The sequence below is a fragment of the Odontesthes bonariensis genome, chromosome 5, assembly GCF_027942865.1.
Source record: "Odontesthes bonariensis isolate fOdoBon6 chromosome 5, fOdoBon6.hap1, whole genome shotgun sequence".
Classification (NCBI taxonomy): domain Eukaryota; kingdom Metazoa; phylum Chordata; class Actinopteri; order Atheriniformes; family Atherinopsidae; genus Odontesthes; species Odontesthes bonariensis.
This window is the reverse complement of record NC_134510.1, coordinates 19,844,842-19,860,731: the sequence shown is the minus strand read 5'-3', so window position 1 is coordinate 19,860,731 and position 15,890 is coordinate 19,844,842. Positions and strand designations below refer to the sequence as shown.

At 43.0% G+C, this 15,890-nt stretch overlaps 2 protein-coding genes across 2 annotated transcripts; one reads left to right on the top strand and one right to left on the bottom strand.

Moving 5' to 3' along the window:
* Nucleotides 1-69: 69 nt before the first annotated feature.
* clec3ba (C-type lectin domain family 3, member Ba) lies at nucleotides 70-4,090 on the top strand. The gene is made up of 4 exons (XM_075466619.1): nucleotides 70-177; nucleotides 2,853-3,063; nucleotides 3,186-3,284; nucleotides 3,471-4,090. Exons 2-4 carry the CDS (start codon nucleotides 2,967-2,969, stop codon nucleotides 3,869-3,871), a joined length of 597 nt encoding a protein of 198 aa, XP_075322734.1. The 5' UTR covers nucleotides 70-177; nucleotides 2,853-2,966; the 3' UTR covers nucleotides 3,872-4,090.
* A 543-nt stretch (nucleotides 4,091-4,633) lies between these two features.
* Nucleotides 4,634-14,459, bottom strand: cdcp1a (CUB domain containing protein 1a). The gene is made up of 9 exons (XM_075465169.1): nucleotides 14,029-14,459; nucleotides 13,209-13,418; nucleotides 12,487-12,849; nucleotides 12,043-12,414; nucleotides 10,634-10,825; nucleotides 9,800-10,174; nucleotides 9,351-9,707; nucleotides 9,164-9,251; nucleotides 4,634-6,560 (listed from the first exon to the last, which is right to left on the bottom strand). The coding sequence occupies exons 1-9, from the start codon at nucleotides 14,099-14,101 to the stop codon at nucleotides 6,119-6,121; spliced, it is 2,472 nt and encodes an 823-aa protein (XP_075321284.1). The 5' UTR covers nucleotides 14,102-14,459; the 3' UTR covers nucleotides 4,634-6,118.
* Between the last annotated feature and the right edge of the window lie 1,431 nt (nucleotides 14,460-15,890).

Genomic DNA, 15,890 nt, shown 5'->3' with positions numbered 1-15,890 from the left:
ACAGGTGCTAAAGCTGCTGCATTTACAGCCAGCACCACGAGTGTCTCAGGATGTTTCAAATCCTCGCTGATAATATAATGATTGGTGAAAATACTGATCTTTATTTTTGAAGCACTTCTCACACGGTGCCTGCTACAAAGAAAATCCAGTAAAATTGGGAAAGGCTCTCATACAGAGGTATGTTTTAAAGATTTCCTGTCTCCAGAGGTTTGATCGAGGAGGAACACTCTAGCGTGATTACAAAACACACTGAATGCTAAAATCACGTAGTCACGCCTGCTGTGTGATTTAAATTCAGTCATTATACTTTGGATTCTGGAAATGGTTTTCCATCGGATAGATGTAATGTATTATTTAGTTGAGAGGTGTGTGAAATGTGACATTGGGTTTGAACAGTCCACGTTTTTCCTGATAGTATTTCTTTATTATGTAAGGCTCTGTTATGTGTTTAATGCACCTCCTCCAGCTCACTGAGGAGATCCAGATGTAGACTCAGGAGAGAATCTGAAACAAGCCAGCTCTGTCGCCCTCAGCAGAAACACAACAGGAAACAGAGAGGAAAACAAAAAGATTAAGTCCACAGTTCAGATGGAAAGTGAGCTCAGTGAAGCACTTGGGGTAAAAAGATATAACATAACTTTAAAGGGACATTATGTAATTTCTTCCCCCATCTAGTGGTGCAATTTTATTTTGCAAAGTCGAATGAATTTGCTCTCTAGCGCCTCATGTTTTCAAATGTGCGTTGCAACTTCTGTCAAGATTCAAGAAGCTATAGCTTCAGACTCAAGGTCCATACAAACAAAAAGACATCAAGACACACAGTACAAAGGATTACATAACACACATACAACAACACTATAAATACAGATGTCAGATAACATAAGTTGACATAGCCTTTGGTGTGAAAACAATGCAATTACGGTGCGTTCACACCAGACGCGGTCGGGCGACGCGATTTTCCGAGTCATATTCCGGGAGTTACCGGAAGTGACGTCGACGCAGCGTTAGCATTAGCAGCGTTAGCATTAGCAGCGTTAGCATTAGCAGCGTTAGCATTAAGCAGCATTAGCAGCGGTAAATAAACTCCCGGTAAACTTACAAACTTTCTAATGTCTCTTTTTGTGAGTTAAGAGCCTATGTGTACTACGGCAGAAGTTTGGAAACAATCAATGCATTATTAGTGGGATCATTTACGAGATAAAATCTATTTAGCATTAGCGGCTGTAATAAGCCATTCGGCGGAAATGACGTCACAATGACGTCATTTCGGCTTGCAGGCCTGGCGGGGAAATCGCGATTCGAAGTGCTTTATGTCCAGTGTTGTGCGTGAACGAGTTCAAAAGAACGCGTTCATTGAACATGCTCATTTTTTCGTGAACGTTGAACTGAACGCAACACATTTTTTAATAAGGAACTTGGACGTGAATGAGTTCACATTATGTGTCATGAACGGCAGACATCACTGTAAATGAACGTTGGAATTTGTTTTCTATTGAAAACTGAGTGACATCTGTTTTCTCTTTTGAAACGCAACGAGAGAAAGTTCCTCCCTCCTGTATTCTCGCTGGTGCCGCTTAAATCATGTATCACCAGACAGAAATGGTTTTGACATTGTGTGCGCAATGCATTGCGGGCAACGTAGTGTCCGGCTGAGAATAGTTGAATAACATACTGGCTTCCGCACGACTTTACCCGTGATGAATTGCAGCAGAGCGGGGTAGGCATAACAACGGCGTGTAGCAGGCAACGCCGAGAGCGCGGAGGGCTGGAGGAGCGAGCGAGCGAGAGAGAGAGAGAGAGTGAGAGAAAGCGCTGCAATTTAAAAAAAAAGGCAGGTGGAAGTGATGGCACGGAGACAGACACCGATTCTCCTTATGAACATTTAAAACAATTTTACACTCTTGCAAACCAAGACCCCGACGGCATTTCATATTATATATTCTTTTTTAATTAAATGCTGGTAGATTTCATTGCACTAAGTATAGAACTGGTCTACCTTGTCTGTACTGCTGCAAGTTTCATCACCTGGTAAGAAACCCACAATTGCAGTGTCATGAGCAAATGTCTACAATGAGCAGTTTCCAAGAACGTATAGTGATTTCTTGCTCGTAGTGTGAAAAAAAGTATTTATTTGAATGTCTCACGAAAAAAGTAAAATGAACTGAACTTTGAACTAGTTCAGAATTAAAATTGTGAACTTTGAACGTGAACTGTTCACTTTGAGCATGTATGAACTGAACTTGAACTAGTTCAGAAAAGCTGTGAACTGACACAACACTGTTTATGTCCCTCTCGGCATTTCGTCGTTTTTCATAGACCGGAAGGACATGGCGGCCTCCATAGAGCTTACCCGCTCTATGTAGATACAGACAAGTTATTCTTCACTCAGGAGGATAAGTGAGATTTTTGACAGAGATCATTTTACACCAATGAGGACTAACTTATGAATGAATATGTTGATTTGAGCTAATAAATGACTTAATTTATTACATAGTGTCCCTTTAACAAAGTCATTTTTTTGCAGTTGTTGATGTTAAATGACACAATCTGATACAGGTGTTCGAGAAAATATCAAAATGTTGATATTCCAAGCCCCGATCATGTAACATCAACAGCAACAACTAAAGATTCAGCACACAATAACAGTCACCTGGACAGATAAGGCCCTCCTGTGATGTGTTAGCGACCTACACACATATGGAACTAAATTCATGCTTGTCTGAGGACTGTTTAAAAAAAAGAGCCTGCTTACCACCCTTCCCTCCCTTGTATTACAAAAGAAACCCAAACAGCTGTTAAACATCTGTAACACATTTGTTCTCTCTGAGATAAGATTTCCTCTGCTCTCCTAGCATGCAAAACCCAACAGTCTGTGTCTGGCCAGCGCTCAGAACTGAGAGGAGCTTTGTGTGGTGCTGCAGCAGAACGTTTTCTTCACAAGGCATTTGAAGTGTTTTCCATGGATCATGGATGTTAGAGGGTTTTGGATGGTATTTGGCCTTCTCCTGCTGTTGCGCTGCTCACTCCAGCAGACCACCTCCAATAAAAGAAATAACAAGAAAGGTAAGACTTGATGTTGAGGTCAGAATGGAGATGAAAACATCCTGAAGGCCTATATGATAAAAGCTTAACTGTCATACATCTAAAGTAATGCAAAGTGAACAAATGCTGCTCTTTTGTTACAGATTCTGCAACAACTGCAGCTATTGAGGAGCTCCAGAAACAGATTAATGACATAGTTCAGGAGCTGAACTTGTTGAAAGAGCAGCAGGCTTTACAGACAGGTTTGCTTCCAGCTGTTGTTTCATAAATATCAAACAATTTTGGAAATGCCGTTCCATGGCTGCACCGCACTTGTATGTGTTGGGTCGCAGGCTGTATGTCACGTTTTAATCAACAGGTCTCCAGAGATGAAGTGATGGTGCAAAAGCAGACAACTAAACCACTCGCTGTTCATTTTGCCCCCTCAGTTTGTCTGAAAGGCACTAAGATCCTTGGAAAGTGTTTCCTGGCTGATCCAGTGAAGAAAAGCTTCCACGCAGCCAGCGATGATTGCATCGCCAAAGGAGGCAGCCTGAGCACCCCTCTGACAGGAAATGAGAACGACCAGCTCTACAACTACGTGCGCCAGAGCATCGGACCAGAGGAGCACATCTGGCTGGGCATCAACGACATGGTGACCGACAGCCACTGGGTGGACCAGTCGGGCTCCAGCGTGCGCTTCAAGAACTGGGAGACAGAGATTACCCTGCAGCCGGATGGGGGCCACAGCCAGAACTGCGCCATCCTCTCCACCACAGCCAACGGGAAGTGGTTTGATGAGAGCTGCAGAGCCGAAAAGGCCTCGGTGTGCGAGTTCAGCATCGTCTGAGAGCTGTGCTGTTGCTTGTTAAATCTTTACTGCGCAGATATGAGCCTTTAAACGCCTGTAATCAGGTACTTATAAAACAATGTGCAGCATCTCTCCTCAATCTCACTGGAACATGATCTTTTATATTTCAATTAACCAATATTTTGCATATTTCTCAGCATTCTACATATCATCTTCTGCATAACGTTGCGCTGCTTTTATTTCAATATGTGCTGTTAATAAACACGTGTCTCATATGCATCTCTCTCATTTTCCTTTTGCTCAAATATAATGGGAATCATCTGCAGCGGGAAATAAATGATTATATAAGAACTGTTCCAGCTGAAAGTAAATCTTGGTTTATGTTTGCCGTCTGTTTTTTTATGGGGCTGACGGAGTTGAAAAGTTTATTTCATTATAAGACTCACCCACTGGATGAAATGTTTCATGTTTCCAAAGTAGATGGACTCACTCGGTTTTTTCCTAAAGCTTTGCAGAAACAAGAAAATGTTTTTTTCTTCATTTATGACTCAACTGATGTGGAGAAAATGTCCTGTTGGGCTCATTTTGTGCCAGTTTCTTTGTCATATGTGGACCATAAGAGCAGAAATCCTTTTTATCATTTTTTATTTTTTACAATAAAGCTATCAATACAAACAATTTACTTTGGCCCTCAGGGACCCGAGGCCATTGCCCACTATGATTAGAATATGACGTACGTATTTAGTAGAGCTGAAATGTAAATCAAGACCAAACGGTGCAGTGAAAGTAGAGCGTAGCAAATACTGTACAAAGTTGCAGTTTTATTATTTGACATTTTCAAAGGCTTTACTTTTAGTTTCCTCCCTGGAAACATCGGTGTGGGACACTCCCCACTCAGTAAGCACAGTCACTTATTGTCTTCTCAACCCACATACACAATTTCATCAGGAATATTCAGACTCTGCGTTGGCACATTTTTAATCACACGTCAAATAAACAAGTCTGAACGTCTCCATGGAGATTAACTGTGAGCTTTTATGGACATGCTTCACAGCCCGAACATTCAAAGAGTTACAACGATCCAAAGGACTCTTTGTGTCCTTGGTTTTGAGTATGTAGGAACTTTGCCACCCTCTGCTACTCTTTCAATGAACTATGAAAAAGCTACATAAAATACAAGATTTGCAAATCCCTGTGAGCCATTACTAATCAAACAAGGCCGAATAATTTCCTGGAGTCATCTCGGTCAGCCTGATGTCATCATGACACCCAGTATGAGTCATTTCTCTTTCGCCAAGTGTTCATCTCAGAAGCATTTTACAGTGCAAAGTTAAAAACAAGAAGCTGACTGCAACGTGGGAGAGACTTGGATTTACATCTTGTTTGGGCTCCACATAGAATCAGGGACTTGGCTCTCCACAACACATTAAAAGGGGATGAACACTTCCCACATTTGCTTGAAATTATAGCCTTCAGTCTCCTTTCTAACAAAGATAACTACATTTATCGTTAGATGTAACTTTGCTCACAGAGAGCAGTTGAGTGCATCCATGGATCTCTGTTCCTTTTCGTCGTCACGCAGGAGAAGCACTTTCACTCTCATAACAAATATCCTAATATAGCTTCTGACAAAGGAGTCTCATTGATCAATAGACGTAGAGGGAAAACACAAAAGCATGTGCTTGAAAAGAGAAGCAGCTCCCTCACCTAGTGGCAGATTCTGTTTCTACTTTTCTCTTGTAACAAAATATGCCAGAAAACAATTTGAAGAAACTAAATAGAACTAGCAGGAGTGCGATGACCTGGCAAATTCATGGTGTGTCTGGAGGGCGGCCGGAGCAAAAGCAGTGGCAAACAAAAGAGAGACGGCTGACAAAAAAACATTTTGCTGTTACAATCCACCGCAGCACCAGACCATCATGTTCTGAAGAATAAAAGGTTCTGAAGAAATAGTTTTTGTTTGTTGCCAAAACTGAAGCTCTCTTTAAAGAAAAAAGCGCCTTCATCCAGGATACAGCTCAGTAACAATCGCAGGCGGGTTACAACGCGGCTATTTTGTGTGCCTATTTGGTTTCCTTACAAAAGCTCCACTCAAAAGAAAGAAAGAGAGAGAGAGAGAGAGAGAGAGAGAGAGAGAGAGAGAGAGAGAGAGAGAGAGAGAAAGAAAGAAAAAGGTTCCTTGCGAGGCAGAACAGCAAGCAATCACACAGATGCCAGGGAATGAAAATCACAAAAGTTTAAGTGCGTCAAGAGGAAAATCAAAAAAAGCTGAATCCAATCATCTGTTCAGTTCCCTCCCTCTGGCTCGAGCCGCGGGCCCAGCTTCGGAAAGCTCTCCTCCTCGCTTTGGTTCTCCGTTTGGTAAATCTCGTTGCTCACCATGGGCTGGTTGTGGCTCAGAGGCCTGTTGGGAAGTGGAGGACCCTGAGAGGAGAACCGATACGGCTGATGAGCCTCCTTGTCATTAACGCTGCTGTCTTTAGAGGCCAGAGGCTTTTGTGAGTCGGTGTGCCCTGCGAAGGACTGGTATGTGTCCAACTCTCCGTTGATGCCAATCTCTGCCCCTTTTTTCAGCAGGTGAGTGTAGACCAGCGTGTCCTCAATGGTGTCGTACACATGAGACTCGTTGTCTTCGCGGGTTTTTGGGAATCCGTTTTGTCCGGGCAGGAAGTTGGTGCCAGCTGGATTGTAGATGGACACTTCATGACTGAGCTGCTTCTTCTTCTTCCTGTTTGGCAGAGAAGATGAAAAGAAGGGAGTTTTAAGGTTGCATACAATATTACTTCTACATGAAATACGAACCAACCAGCATCCTTTTACAGAGTCAAGACAACAAATGATATGGAGTCTCTATGTGACTTTTGCTGGAGTCTGTGGTCATTTTGACCCACTGTGGGGTTTTTATGTTAATTTCTGTTCGTTTCTAGACTTTTCTAGACTTTTCTACTTTTCTACATTTCCTTTTGCTCGTTTGCATCTCTTTTTCTGTCTCATTTTATTGGTAGTTCTTTATGGTCAACTAAAGGTCTTTAAATCCCTTTCGGTCTCTTAGTAGTGGTTCTGAATCAGATTGAGGCGCTTTTTAGTTTGATTTTATCTAAATCCTTATCTTTGTCTATTTTTGTCTGTTTGCGGTTGTTTTGTGGCTTGTTGCCCTGATTTTTTTCCTCTGTGGAAGCTTTTGAAAAATCTACTTGACAGTAAAGAAAAGCCTTTGGTGTTAATGTTTTCTTCTCTTTCAATGGAAAAGTACAGCCCAGCTCTGATAGAACCAGTGCTATAAAGAGGACATAATGTGAAAAAGGCTCCCCTTTTTGGTGGCTGAAAGCATCTATTTGGGTGTCTTAAGTGATTGCAACCTCAAATCATGCTGCTTTCACGATCCATTATGAAAGTGCCGAGGATGGTCAGCTATTTGCTTTAAACTGCACCTGCTGATCGACCCAGAAATCGGACTTCTTGTTGGTATTTTGTTTGATTTTTGGTTCAAAGTTGCCGTTATTTGTAATATTTCATCGTTTTAGCCCATAAAAACGTAAACAAAACAAAAGAGGGATGGACTGACAGTGTTGCATTGTGTCTCTGTGGTGTTTTGACCAAACTTATCACAGACATTTAATCAATGCTACATTCCCACTAGGAAATTTTATGCCTGATTATCACGTCGCAGATCTGAGACAAATATGAGCTTGATCGGCAATCATCAATTGCTCTATGAGAACACTTCAAAAGGCGTGATTTGAGATGCCCACAGATACGTCCCAGTCTCCAACCCGATTTCTAGCTTGCCTGATAATCTAGAACGTTTGCCAGCGGAGGAGTTGGTGAGTGTGAAGCTAAAGTCTCTAAGAGCACAAGAGACGGGGTCAGAGGACGCGACAGGGCAGAACTCGGGAAAGGAAGAGAACAAACATAGCACGGTTTGATTTTTTTTCCCCGGTCCGTTCAGGAAACCCGAGCAAAACAATGTGGTTCCTCATTAGTGGGAGAAGATCCCCGCCCGCAATATTTCCAGTAAGCGACATCATGACAGAGAGGGAGGAGCTGTGGAGAGAAACCGCCAGTTCTCTTCTACAACAAGTTGAGCAAAACAAACTGAGTCACACACTTATTGACAAGAGAGAGACTTGTTTGCTTGACAGTTGTACCTGCTTGATAACGATCAGTGAGATGAGATCACTTGTGTAGCACGAGCACATTAATCAAAATGATCCTCTCACTCGAGTCCAGGCGCCTTGCAACATTTCTTACTTGATTTAAAGGGATAGTTCGCCTCTTTTGACATGAAGCTGTATGACATCCCATATTAGCAATATCATTTATGACCATTGACTTACCCCCTGCTGCGTACTGTGAGCAGAGTTCCAGCCGAGTTTTGGCGTTGACGAAGGTAGTCCGGCTAGTTGGCTGAGGCCACAAAAATAAAACGTCTTGCTTCTCAGAACAATATGCGTTCAAAAGAGTAATACATTTGCATCACAAAATTGTTAGCCAGAAAAAGTCAGACCTCACAATCGCTTGGCGATATTTTTGCCTCCCTTCATATCAATGCGTGCTGCCACCTGACGATAGCCACACCTGTTACGGTGTTTACTGCTCGGTCTGCACTTCGCTCTGCACAGTTTACACATCCCGTAGTAATACGAAGGTAGAGAGAAATGGCGCCAAGCGATTGTGAGGTCTGACGTTCACCACGCTTGTCGGAAAATAACCAATTCAATATAATGATCAGTCATGACCAATGTTTCCAAAAGCTTCTGTGCGTAAAAGCATCTCTCTCCAATTGTTTTGATATGGGCGAGAAATAACACCCTCAGCGTGACGCTGTAAGAGCTAGTTAGCCAACTAATGTTCTGTGGGACAGGCGCCGTGCAGGGACAAACAGGGCAACAGCGCGTAATCTTCTATGAAGTTCAAGAAACACTTATATTAACAATTACAAATTAATTATAAACAATTACATTTTTTAATGTCCACTCGTCCATGGCTTGTAAATTTAGTCTCGTCTTAGTCTCGTTAACGAAAATAATTTTTTATTCTCGTCATATTTTTATTTTCTGGAAGCAATTTTGTGCGTCATCGTCACGGGAAAAAGGGGCGTTGACGAAATATTTTCGTCATCGTCCTGGTTGACGAAATTAACACTGGCTCACAGGACGCAGCGGAGGGTAAGTCAATGGTCATAAATGATATTGCTAATATGGGATGTCATACAGCTTCATGTCAAAAGAGGCGAGCTATCCCTTTAAGTTAACAGCCGCTTCAAACATAGGCTTTAGACCACACAGTGGTCCATGTATGCACTTACAAAAAAGCAGCAGTGTAACTCACCTAATCACCATGCAGACCACGACCAGCACTATGGCAAAGATAACCAGCAGAGCAGCCACCACACTCAGGATGATCATCAGGAGAACGTCTGAATGAGAGAAATCCACAAATCCCATTTTTGATGTTTACAAGTTTGATCTGAAAGATAATGTGAAACTAGTAATAATACAGCCAAATGCCTTCTTACTCGTCCTCTCCTGCAGGGTGATCTTAATGATCACACCGAAGTCTCCCTTTTCAGGCACACAGTTGGACATGTTGAGGTAGAAGCTCTCGGAGACGGTGAGCTCACTCTCTGCCTCCTCATCTTCCCGGCGGCTGTAGTCTTCCTCAGGGCTGCCGACTCTCTGCACCCTGATGTTGGTGTGGCCGTTGTTGCACTTGGGCTGGCTGAGGTTGGCGAACATCAGGTGTGCTTCCATCTTCGGGGGAACTGAGACCATCCAGGAGACGGTGGAGAGCGACTTCATGCCAACCGGCCAACCCGGGGTGGCCACAAGGACAGGGGTGTCTCTCGATGGAGATACTGTGAATATATATCTTTCTAAAAGCCAAGAATAGAAATAGCATTAGTCCATTACAATAGAACAATAATTTATTCATTTATGTCATCATCCAGTAGAATCTGCTTCTTACCTCGTATCTCCGTTTCAAAAGTTGCCGTCAACACGTGCTTGAAATACGTTCTCAGTGCTTCTCGCCCCATGCTGGACCGCCATGTGACAGACATGTTGTTGTGGACGAGGACGTTTTGTATGGCTCCCTTAGGGCAAAAGAGTCCAATGGTAGGGCCATGTTCCTCATCCATTTTAATAAGGATGCTGTCATTGCAAGGCTGTCCAGGGAGGGCTTGTTTCAGGGGCCCAGTGGGAGAGACGAGCTTTACGGTCCCATCCTCGGCAGGACGGAGTGTCCAGGTGACGCGGCTCAGAGGGGCGGGGAGACAGGGCGGCAGCAGAGGCACCAACAGTTCCACTGGAGTCTTTGGACAGTCTTTCAGATGACTGCACTCTGATGTGGATCAAGAGGGATGCAAGGATGAGACCCATTTTGTTTTTCTTCAAACAAGTACAATGAATCCAGCTACATTAAGATTCAAATGTGCAACGATTACAGATTCTGCGTCAGTGGAACTCTACAGACCGAGTAGCTTAAGCAGAAAGCAGCTGAGCACTTTCTCTTGCGTTCTTGAGGACGTCTCATCTGTAATCTGCGAGGCTTCCTGAATTGTAGCTCACTGGTGGGTAGTTACCAGTATTTAAGCTCTCGGAAGTTATTTTTATTCAGTTTTTTTTTTTTGGCTGAGAGGTCAAACGTCAACACAAACCATAAAGAGTCTAATTTCCATCTTAAGCATTTCTATCTTAATCACTAGCTCTTTTAAAATTTAAATGAGAATTATAATGACCGTCAAAGCCTCATTTTTCCAGATCTATGGCCTCCCAGGTAAACCCTCAAATCAGCATTTACCTATAACCATCGTGGCTGTGACCTGTACATCACCAGGAAAGCAGTCCTGAAAAGACAGCTCGCCCTTTGACACGACTGTGACGTGCTCCATCGTCTCCGAGTTCATTTTCATCTCGCAGTCGGAGTCCGGTCTCACATTATCGACGTGCAGTGAAAGGCCCTCTGTCTTGCTGAGATCCACATTACACAACACTGAGGAGAAAACAGTCCAATAAGATAAGAGCTCTTTATTCTGTGTCTCTGTTTATCTTACAGGCGTACACACACACACACACACACACACACTAAGGCAAATGTGAGGGCATTCCTCGATTACTGCAGGAAGTGCTTCCTGGTAATGTGCCAATGCTGTCTTTACTGAGATGAGAGCTCCCCTGAGCTCTTCAGGCCCACTCCCCACGTCACTCATACTCATGTATACTGCGAAAAGACGAGGAACATTCTGTCACACCCCTGAGTGATGAAACTGCAACCTGGTTGTAACTGTTAAGAAAATGTGTGTGTGTGGGTGTGTGTGTGTGTGTGTGTGGGGGGGGGGCAATTATTTACACACATGCCTGCTGGAACATGTGATAACATTCATTTTTCTTGGTGAACAGCAGAAAACTTTTGTAGCTTTACTTTCTAACAGACTAAACTGTTCCTCATACCCTTAGAGTTGCTCTTCACTCTCTCTTTTTTGGGCTCCGCTTTGGTTTCCACCAGCTCTCCACTTTGTTCCCAAGTCAACCGCGTCCATCTTTTTCAGAGCATTCGCACAACTCTCAGATGCATAACATTTGCTATGGTTTAAACTAGCATTAACACTACTGTGGCATTTTCAGACGCCACAAAACAGAAACGTTTGAAAAGTGTTCACGTCAATTCAGTCTGCATGATTGCATTTCCATCGGAAGTGGCAGAAACAGTCGCCCATGTTTGATCCATGACTAAGTCTTATCAGTCATTAGGTGTCCTTGCCTGGTACGTCACACCTTTACCACATGAAGCTTTTTCCAGTGGAAAAAGAAAACAGCTTTGATGTCCAAAGGTCAAATTCGACACGTATAACAAATTACAGACTAAAGAGCTTGTTAAAGACAGACAACATTTTAGTTTTAAAACACTGTCTTAAAAATGAAAATATCTTCTAGACTGAAGTTTTTGCATGTCACAGAGAAAATGAACAAAAAAGCAAAAGAAAAACAAACTGCTAAAAGGTGCTTAAATAGAGCTGATAAATGAGAAGCTTTGTGCCATCTTCAGTACAGAAGTTTACAGAAGTTTCTCATGAACCATCTTTAAACTCCTGTTTGTGGCTTACAATGATTTTCTGCTTCTTGGACTAACCGACTGCCTCTTTAAAGGATTGGGTCTACGGCAAGAGTTGCAAGACTAAATGTGTGACCAGGCGCGGGTGATGTACAAACCTGGTGAGCTTGTTCTTGAGGCGGACACCTCGAAGTTCAAGGAGAGTCCTGGAGAATGAGCACGTCTTCTGTCCATCTCACAGTTCCTCAGTGTTAGTAAAAAGCTCCCCTGAACCTGCTTTGGTTGGGGATTGTCCAGACTCTGAACCAACGCTCCTCTCTCTTTGCTGTGGTACTCCACTGCTGTCTCCTTCTTCAAACACTGCGGCTGTGTGACGTTCAGAAACCGGACGTCTGCCTTAAATTTGTCCGGGACCTGAAAGTACCACTCCATCACGTCGTCATCAGGAAAACTGTCTGGGTAGTTTGGTGAGAGCAGCTCTGAGGATGAGGGGTTACCTCCTGGTAATGTCAGTGAAATTCTGGCAAGAGCTAGGAAAGGAAAGGATAAATTAAACAAGAGTCAAAAGACTCATTTCGAGAGGAACAATAAAACTAACTTACACTTGATGTCCTCCCCCACAGACACATCAAACTGGCCATGTTGCAACTTCTGGCCAGCCGGGACGTCCAAAGAAAGGCCGCCCTGATTCAGGATTTGAGCACTACGGATAGTACCCCCTCTGCAGTATTTCCCGACAACAATGTTCCCCGTAGTCTGGGAGGCCCGGAGACTGTAAGTGTGTTTGTCTGGACATCTTTCAGACGATTTGATCTGTCTCAGCCCCGTCTCAGTGAAGTCTAACTTGAACGCTTTCGAAGCAGCGGCTTTTATATTCCAGGTGAACCTGCGGGGGAAATCCTGCAAAGGCTGGGAACCGGCGTCAGCCTGGATGATGTGGCCACTGCACGACTTTGTGGTGCATTCTGAGAAGAGAGAAATATTCAGTCATGTCAACAAATAAAGTCGGTCTTATAAACCAATATCTTAATATTTCAGCTTTGAATTTGTCTCATAAACGTTGGGATAGGTCCATGTTTGCCACTGTGTAGCATCCCATTTTATTTCAACAACAGTCTGTAAAATCTGGGAACTGATGAGCCCATTTGCCAGACCTTCTGGAAAAGGAATGTTGCCCCCTCTCTTGTCTGATATATGATTCTGGCTGCATCTCAACTATTTTATTAGCTGATACATTTTTTATGTTCTACTGTCAATAAGATACTGGCTTATGAGATTTGCTAATCACTGTGTCAGTTCAGCGAGACGTTCACTGACATCTTACCTATATTTAGCACAATTTCCACCCTGAATGCATCTTGAGGTTTGGAGCATTCAAACTCCAGCGGGACACGCTTGTTGTCTTTTAACGACAGAGAGGCGGCACATTGCCGTGAGCGTCCTGAACCGGTGCACACTTGGCAGTCTTTGGCCTGTGTGCTGCTGATGATGAGGGTGGTGCCACGCTCAGGAGTAACCGTCAACTTCAGAACCCCTGGAATCGATACAGAGGGCGGGAAACATTATTGAGACTTCTCAAGTGAGACTAAAACACATTACGAAGACACGTTGTTAGTAACCACTGTGTTTAGGTGATCTCTGACACATTCCTATGACTAAGCAGGCCTGTACTGAGCACACAGTCATAGAACCATGTATCAGCACATATCCTGATTAAACCTCCACTTTTTTCATTTTCTATACACACATATATCTTAGAAGACGTAACTTATCATCTGACACATGACACACTAATCTTTTGGAAGGCCGGATTTGATAAACCAACAACAGGAAGCAGGTCAGCCATACACAACAACAACAACAACAACAACAACAAACTGTCCCGTCAGATGCTGTGTTATGCTTTAATGAACTCAAACACAATAATCAAAGGCATTTGGTCCAAACAACTTATAGCAGACAGGATGAGCTCGGATATAAGCAGCCCAACAGTCTTTTTTTTTCTTTTTCTAAATTTATGAGACCTCCACGTCTCCTCCTGCTATTGTTTTAATTTTGATAAAACAATCAAGAGTCGATAATTCAAACGGCAGAGCCAGTCTTTCACAGCGCATCCGCACACCTGGTTAATAATCCGAACTCACCTGATACGTGGGAGATGACGGCAATAAGGAGTAAAATCTGTAGAGAAACTGCTCCCGATATGTAGGAGGTCATGCTGTAGCTCTGCAAATCTGATCCTGAGGGAAATGGAAGGAATTCAGCGGACGTTTCATAGCTTCTAGTCCAGAGATGTGAGCTCCTTGCGCCACATTTACTTCGCCTTTTTACTTGAAGCGCAGCACGAATCCGCCAAGACGCGACTCCTCCATTTCCTAATGTGAGTCAGGAGCAAGGGAGTGTTGAAACAGGTAACGTAAAGGCGTGGCCCGGGCAGCCATTTTGGCAGGTACAGAGTTCAGCAGTGGCTTATAACATATTTCCGATGAAACATATGTCTGTAATGTATAAGGGTGACACCTGCGTTTTGGCGTGTAACAACGTGTCAGATTTCACGTTTAAGTGCGGGTGAAAATGCCTTCGCTTTCAAGCGAAGAAAGGTCTAAAAGGTGGAGAAACATGCCATTTCTAACGCTGTTTTAAAGCTGCTTAGTATTTGTCCCACAGCAATGGTCCGTGGTGCATTATTTATAATTCTGCTGCATGTCGTGAAAGAAAAAAAAAAAAAGAAATTAGAAAATTGGTTGATATTTTGGTTTTAAGAACATTTTCTCACATTTTTCTTCCATTTTCTCTCTGTTGTTTGAAAGCAGTATGTAGGAGATTCCCAACAAAATAACTGCCGTTTCCAGTCATCATCGTGTTTTTTTTTTTTTTTTTTTTTTTCTTAAATCAGGTTTGGACCAGCCCAAATTATTGAAGCACATAGAACCAACAGATTCCCCCCCCCCCCCCCCCATGCTGCGTGCACAAGATTAACCCAGTGCATCAGCTTGAAGTGCATTAGACTGAGCTAACTGAGGAGCTGAGGGCCTAAAAGAAAAGGGTTGGAAAGTCTAATGAGGAAATACGCACACACACACACACACACAACAATCATAATGAGTCTACTGTTAAAACTGAGTTGAATCTAATAGGCTAAGCACATACATCGATCCGCTCAGATATGAAAATGATGATTAGTAATATCACCACCACAGCTGGAAAGATCCCCAGTGACACCGCAGGCCTGTTATGTGATACTTCATTGCAGAGAAACGCAATGAAGTATCAATTTTTTCTTTGGTGGAATAAAAATGTGGACGGAAGGCAAAATGTTTTCACAGACACATCCTCCCAAACTGCTGTTGAGGAATACAGATTTTCAGGCTCGAATGTGGGCCAGCGTTTGTCCCACAGGACGAACAGCTTTGTTTATAGATCAGACCGATGAAGTCTCTCCTGCCTCGGCCTGCCAATGACTGATAGCAGCTGCAAACAAGGGCAAACTATATGTGGTTCAATGTTTTTTTTTTTTTCTCGTTGTTGTATTTGCATGGGGGAAGTGGGGGGTCGTAAGGGGGCAATTGTTTGGAAAGAGGAAAAGAGAAACCTCAGAACTTCTCGCTCTCTGATGTTGCTGCTAAGCAGTCAGTGAAATGAGTTGTGTATTAAACTACTTAAGGCCAACGGACCTGCAAGGTCATTGATATTCTTCCCATTAATTATGAGTCCATCAATAATTTAGCTCTCTGAAAGGATCTACATGATATATTAGAATAGATTTGAATGTTTAAACGCTTTCACTGAATTCCAAGAAAAGATAAAAAATGGATTTATTCATTTGACCCAGTTCAGCATTTTCAGATACTGAATTTAGTTCTGTTTACTCACTAGCAAAGTGAGTTGGCTAAAGGTACAGCTCTCTAGATTCATAATTGACAGCATGGGCTTGAAATCATTTAACCGCTAACCTTTGGAAATAAGTCTGGAGGACAGTGAAGAGCAGAGAGAACAGGTGAGACGT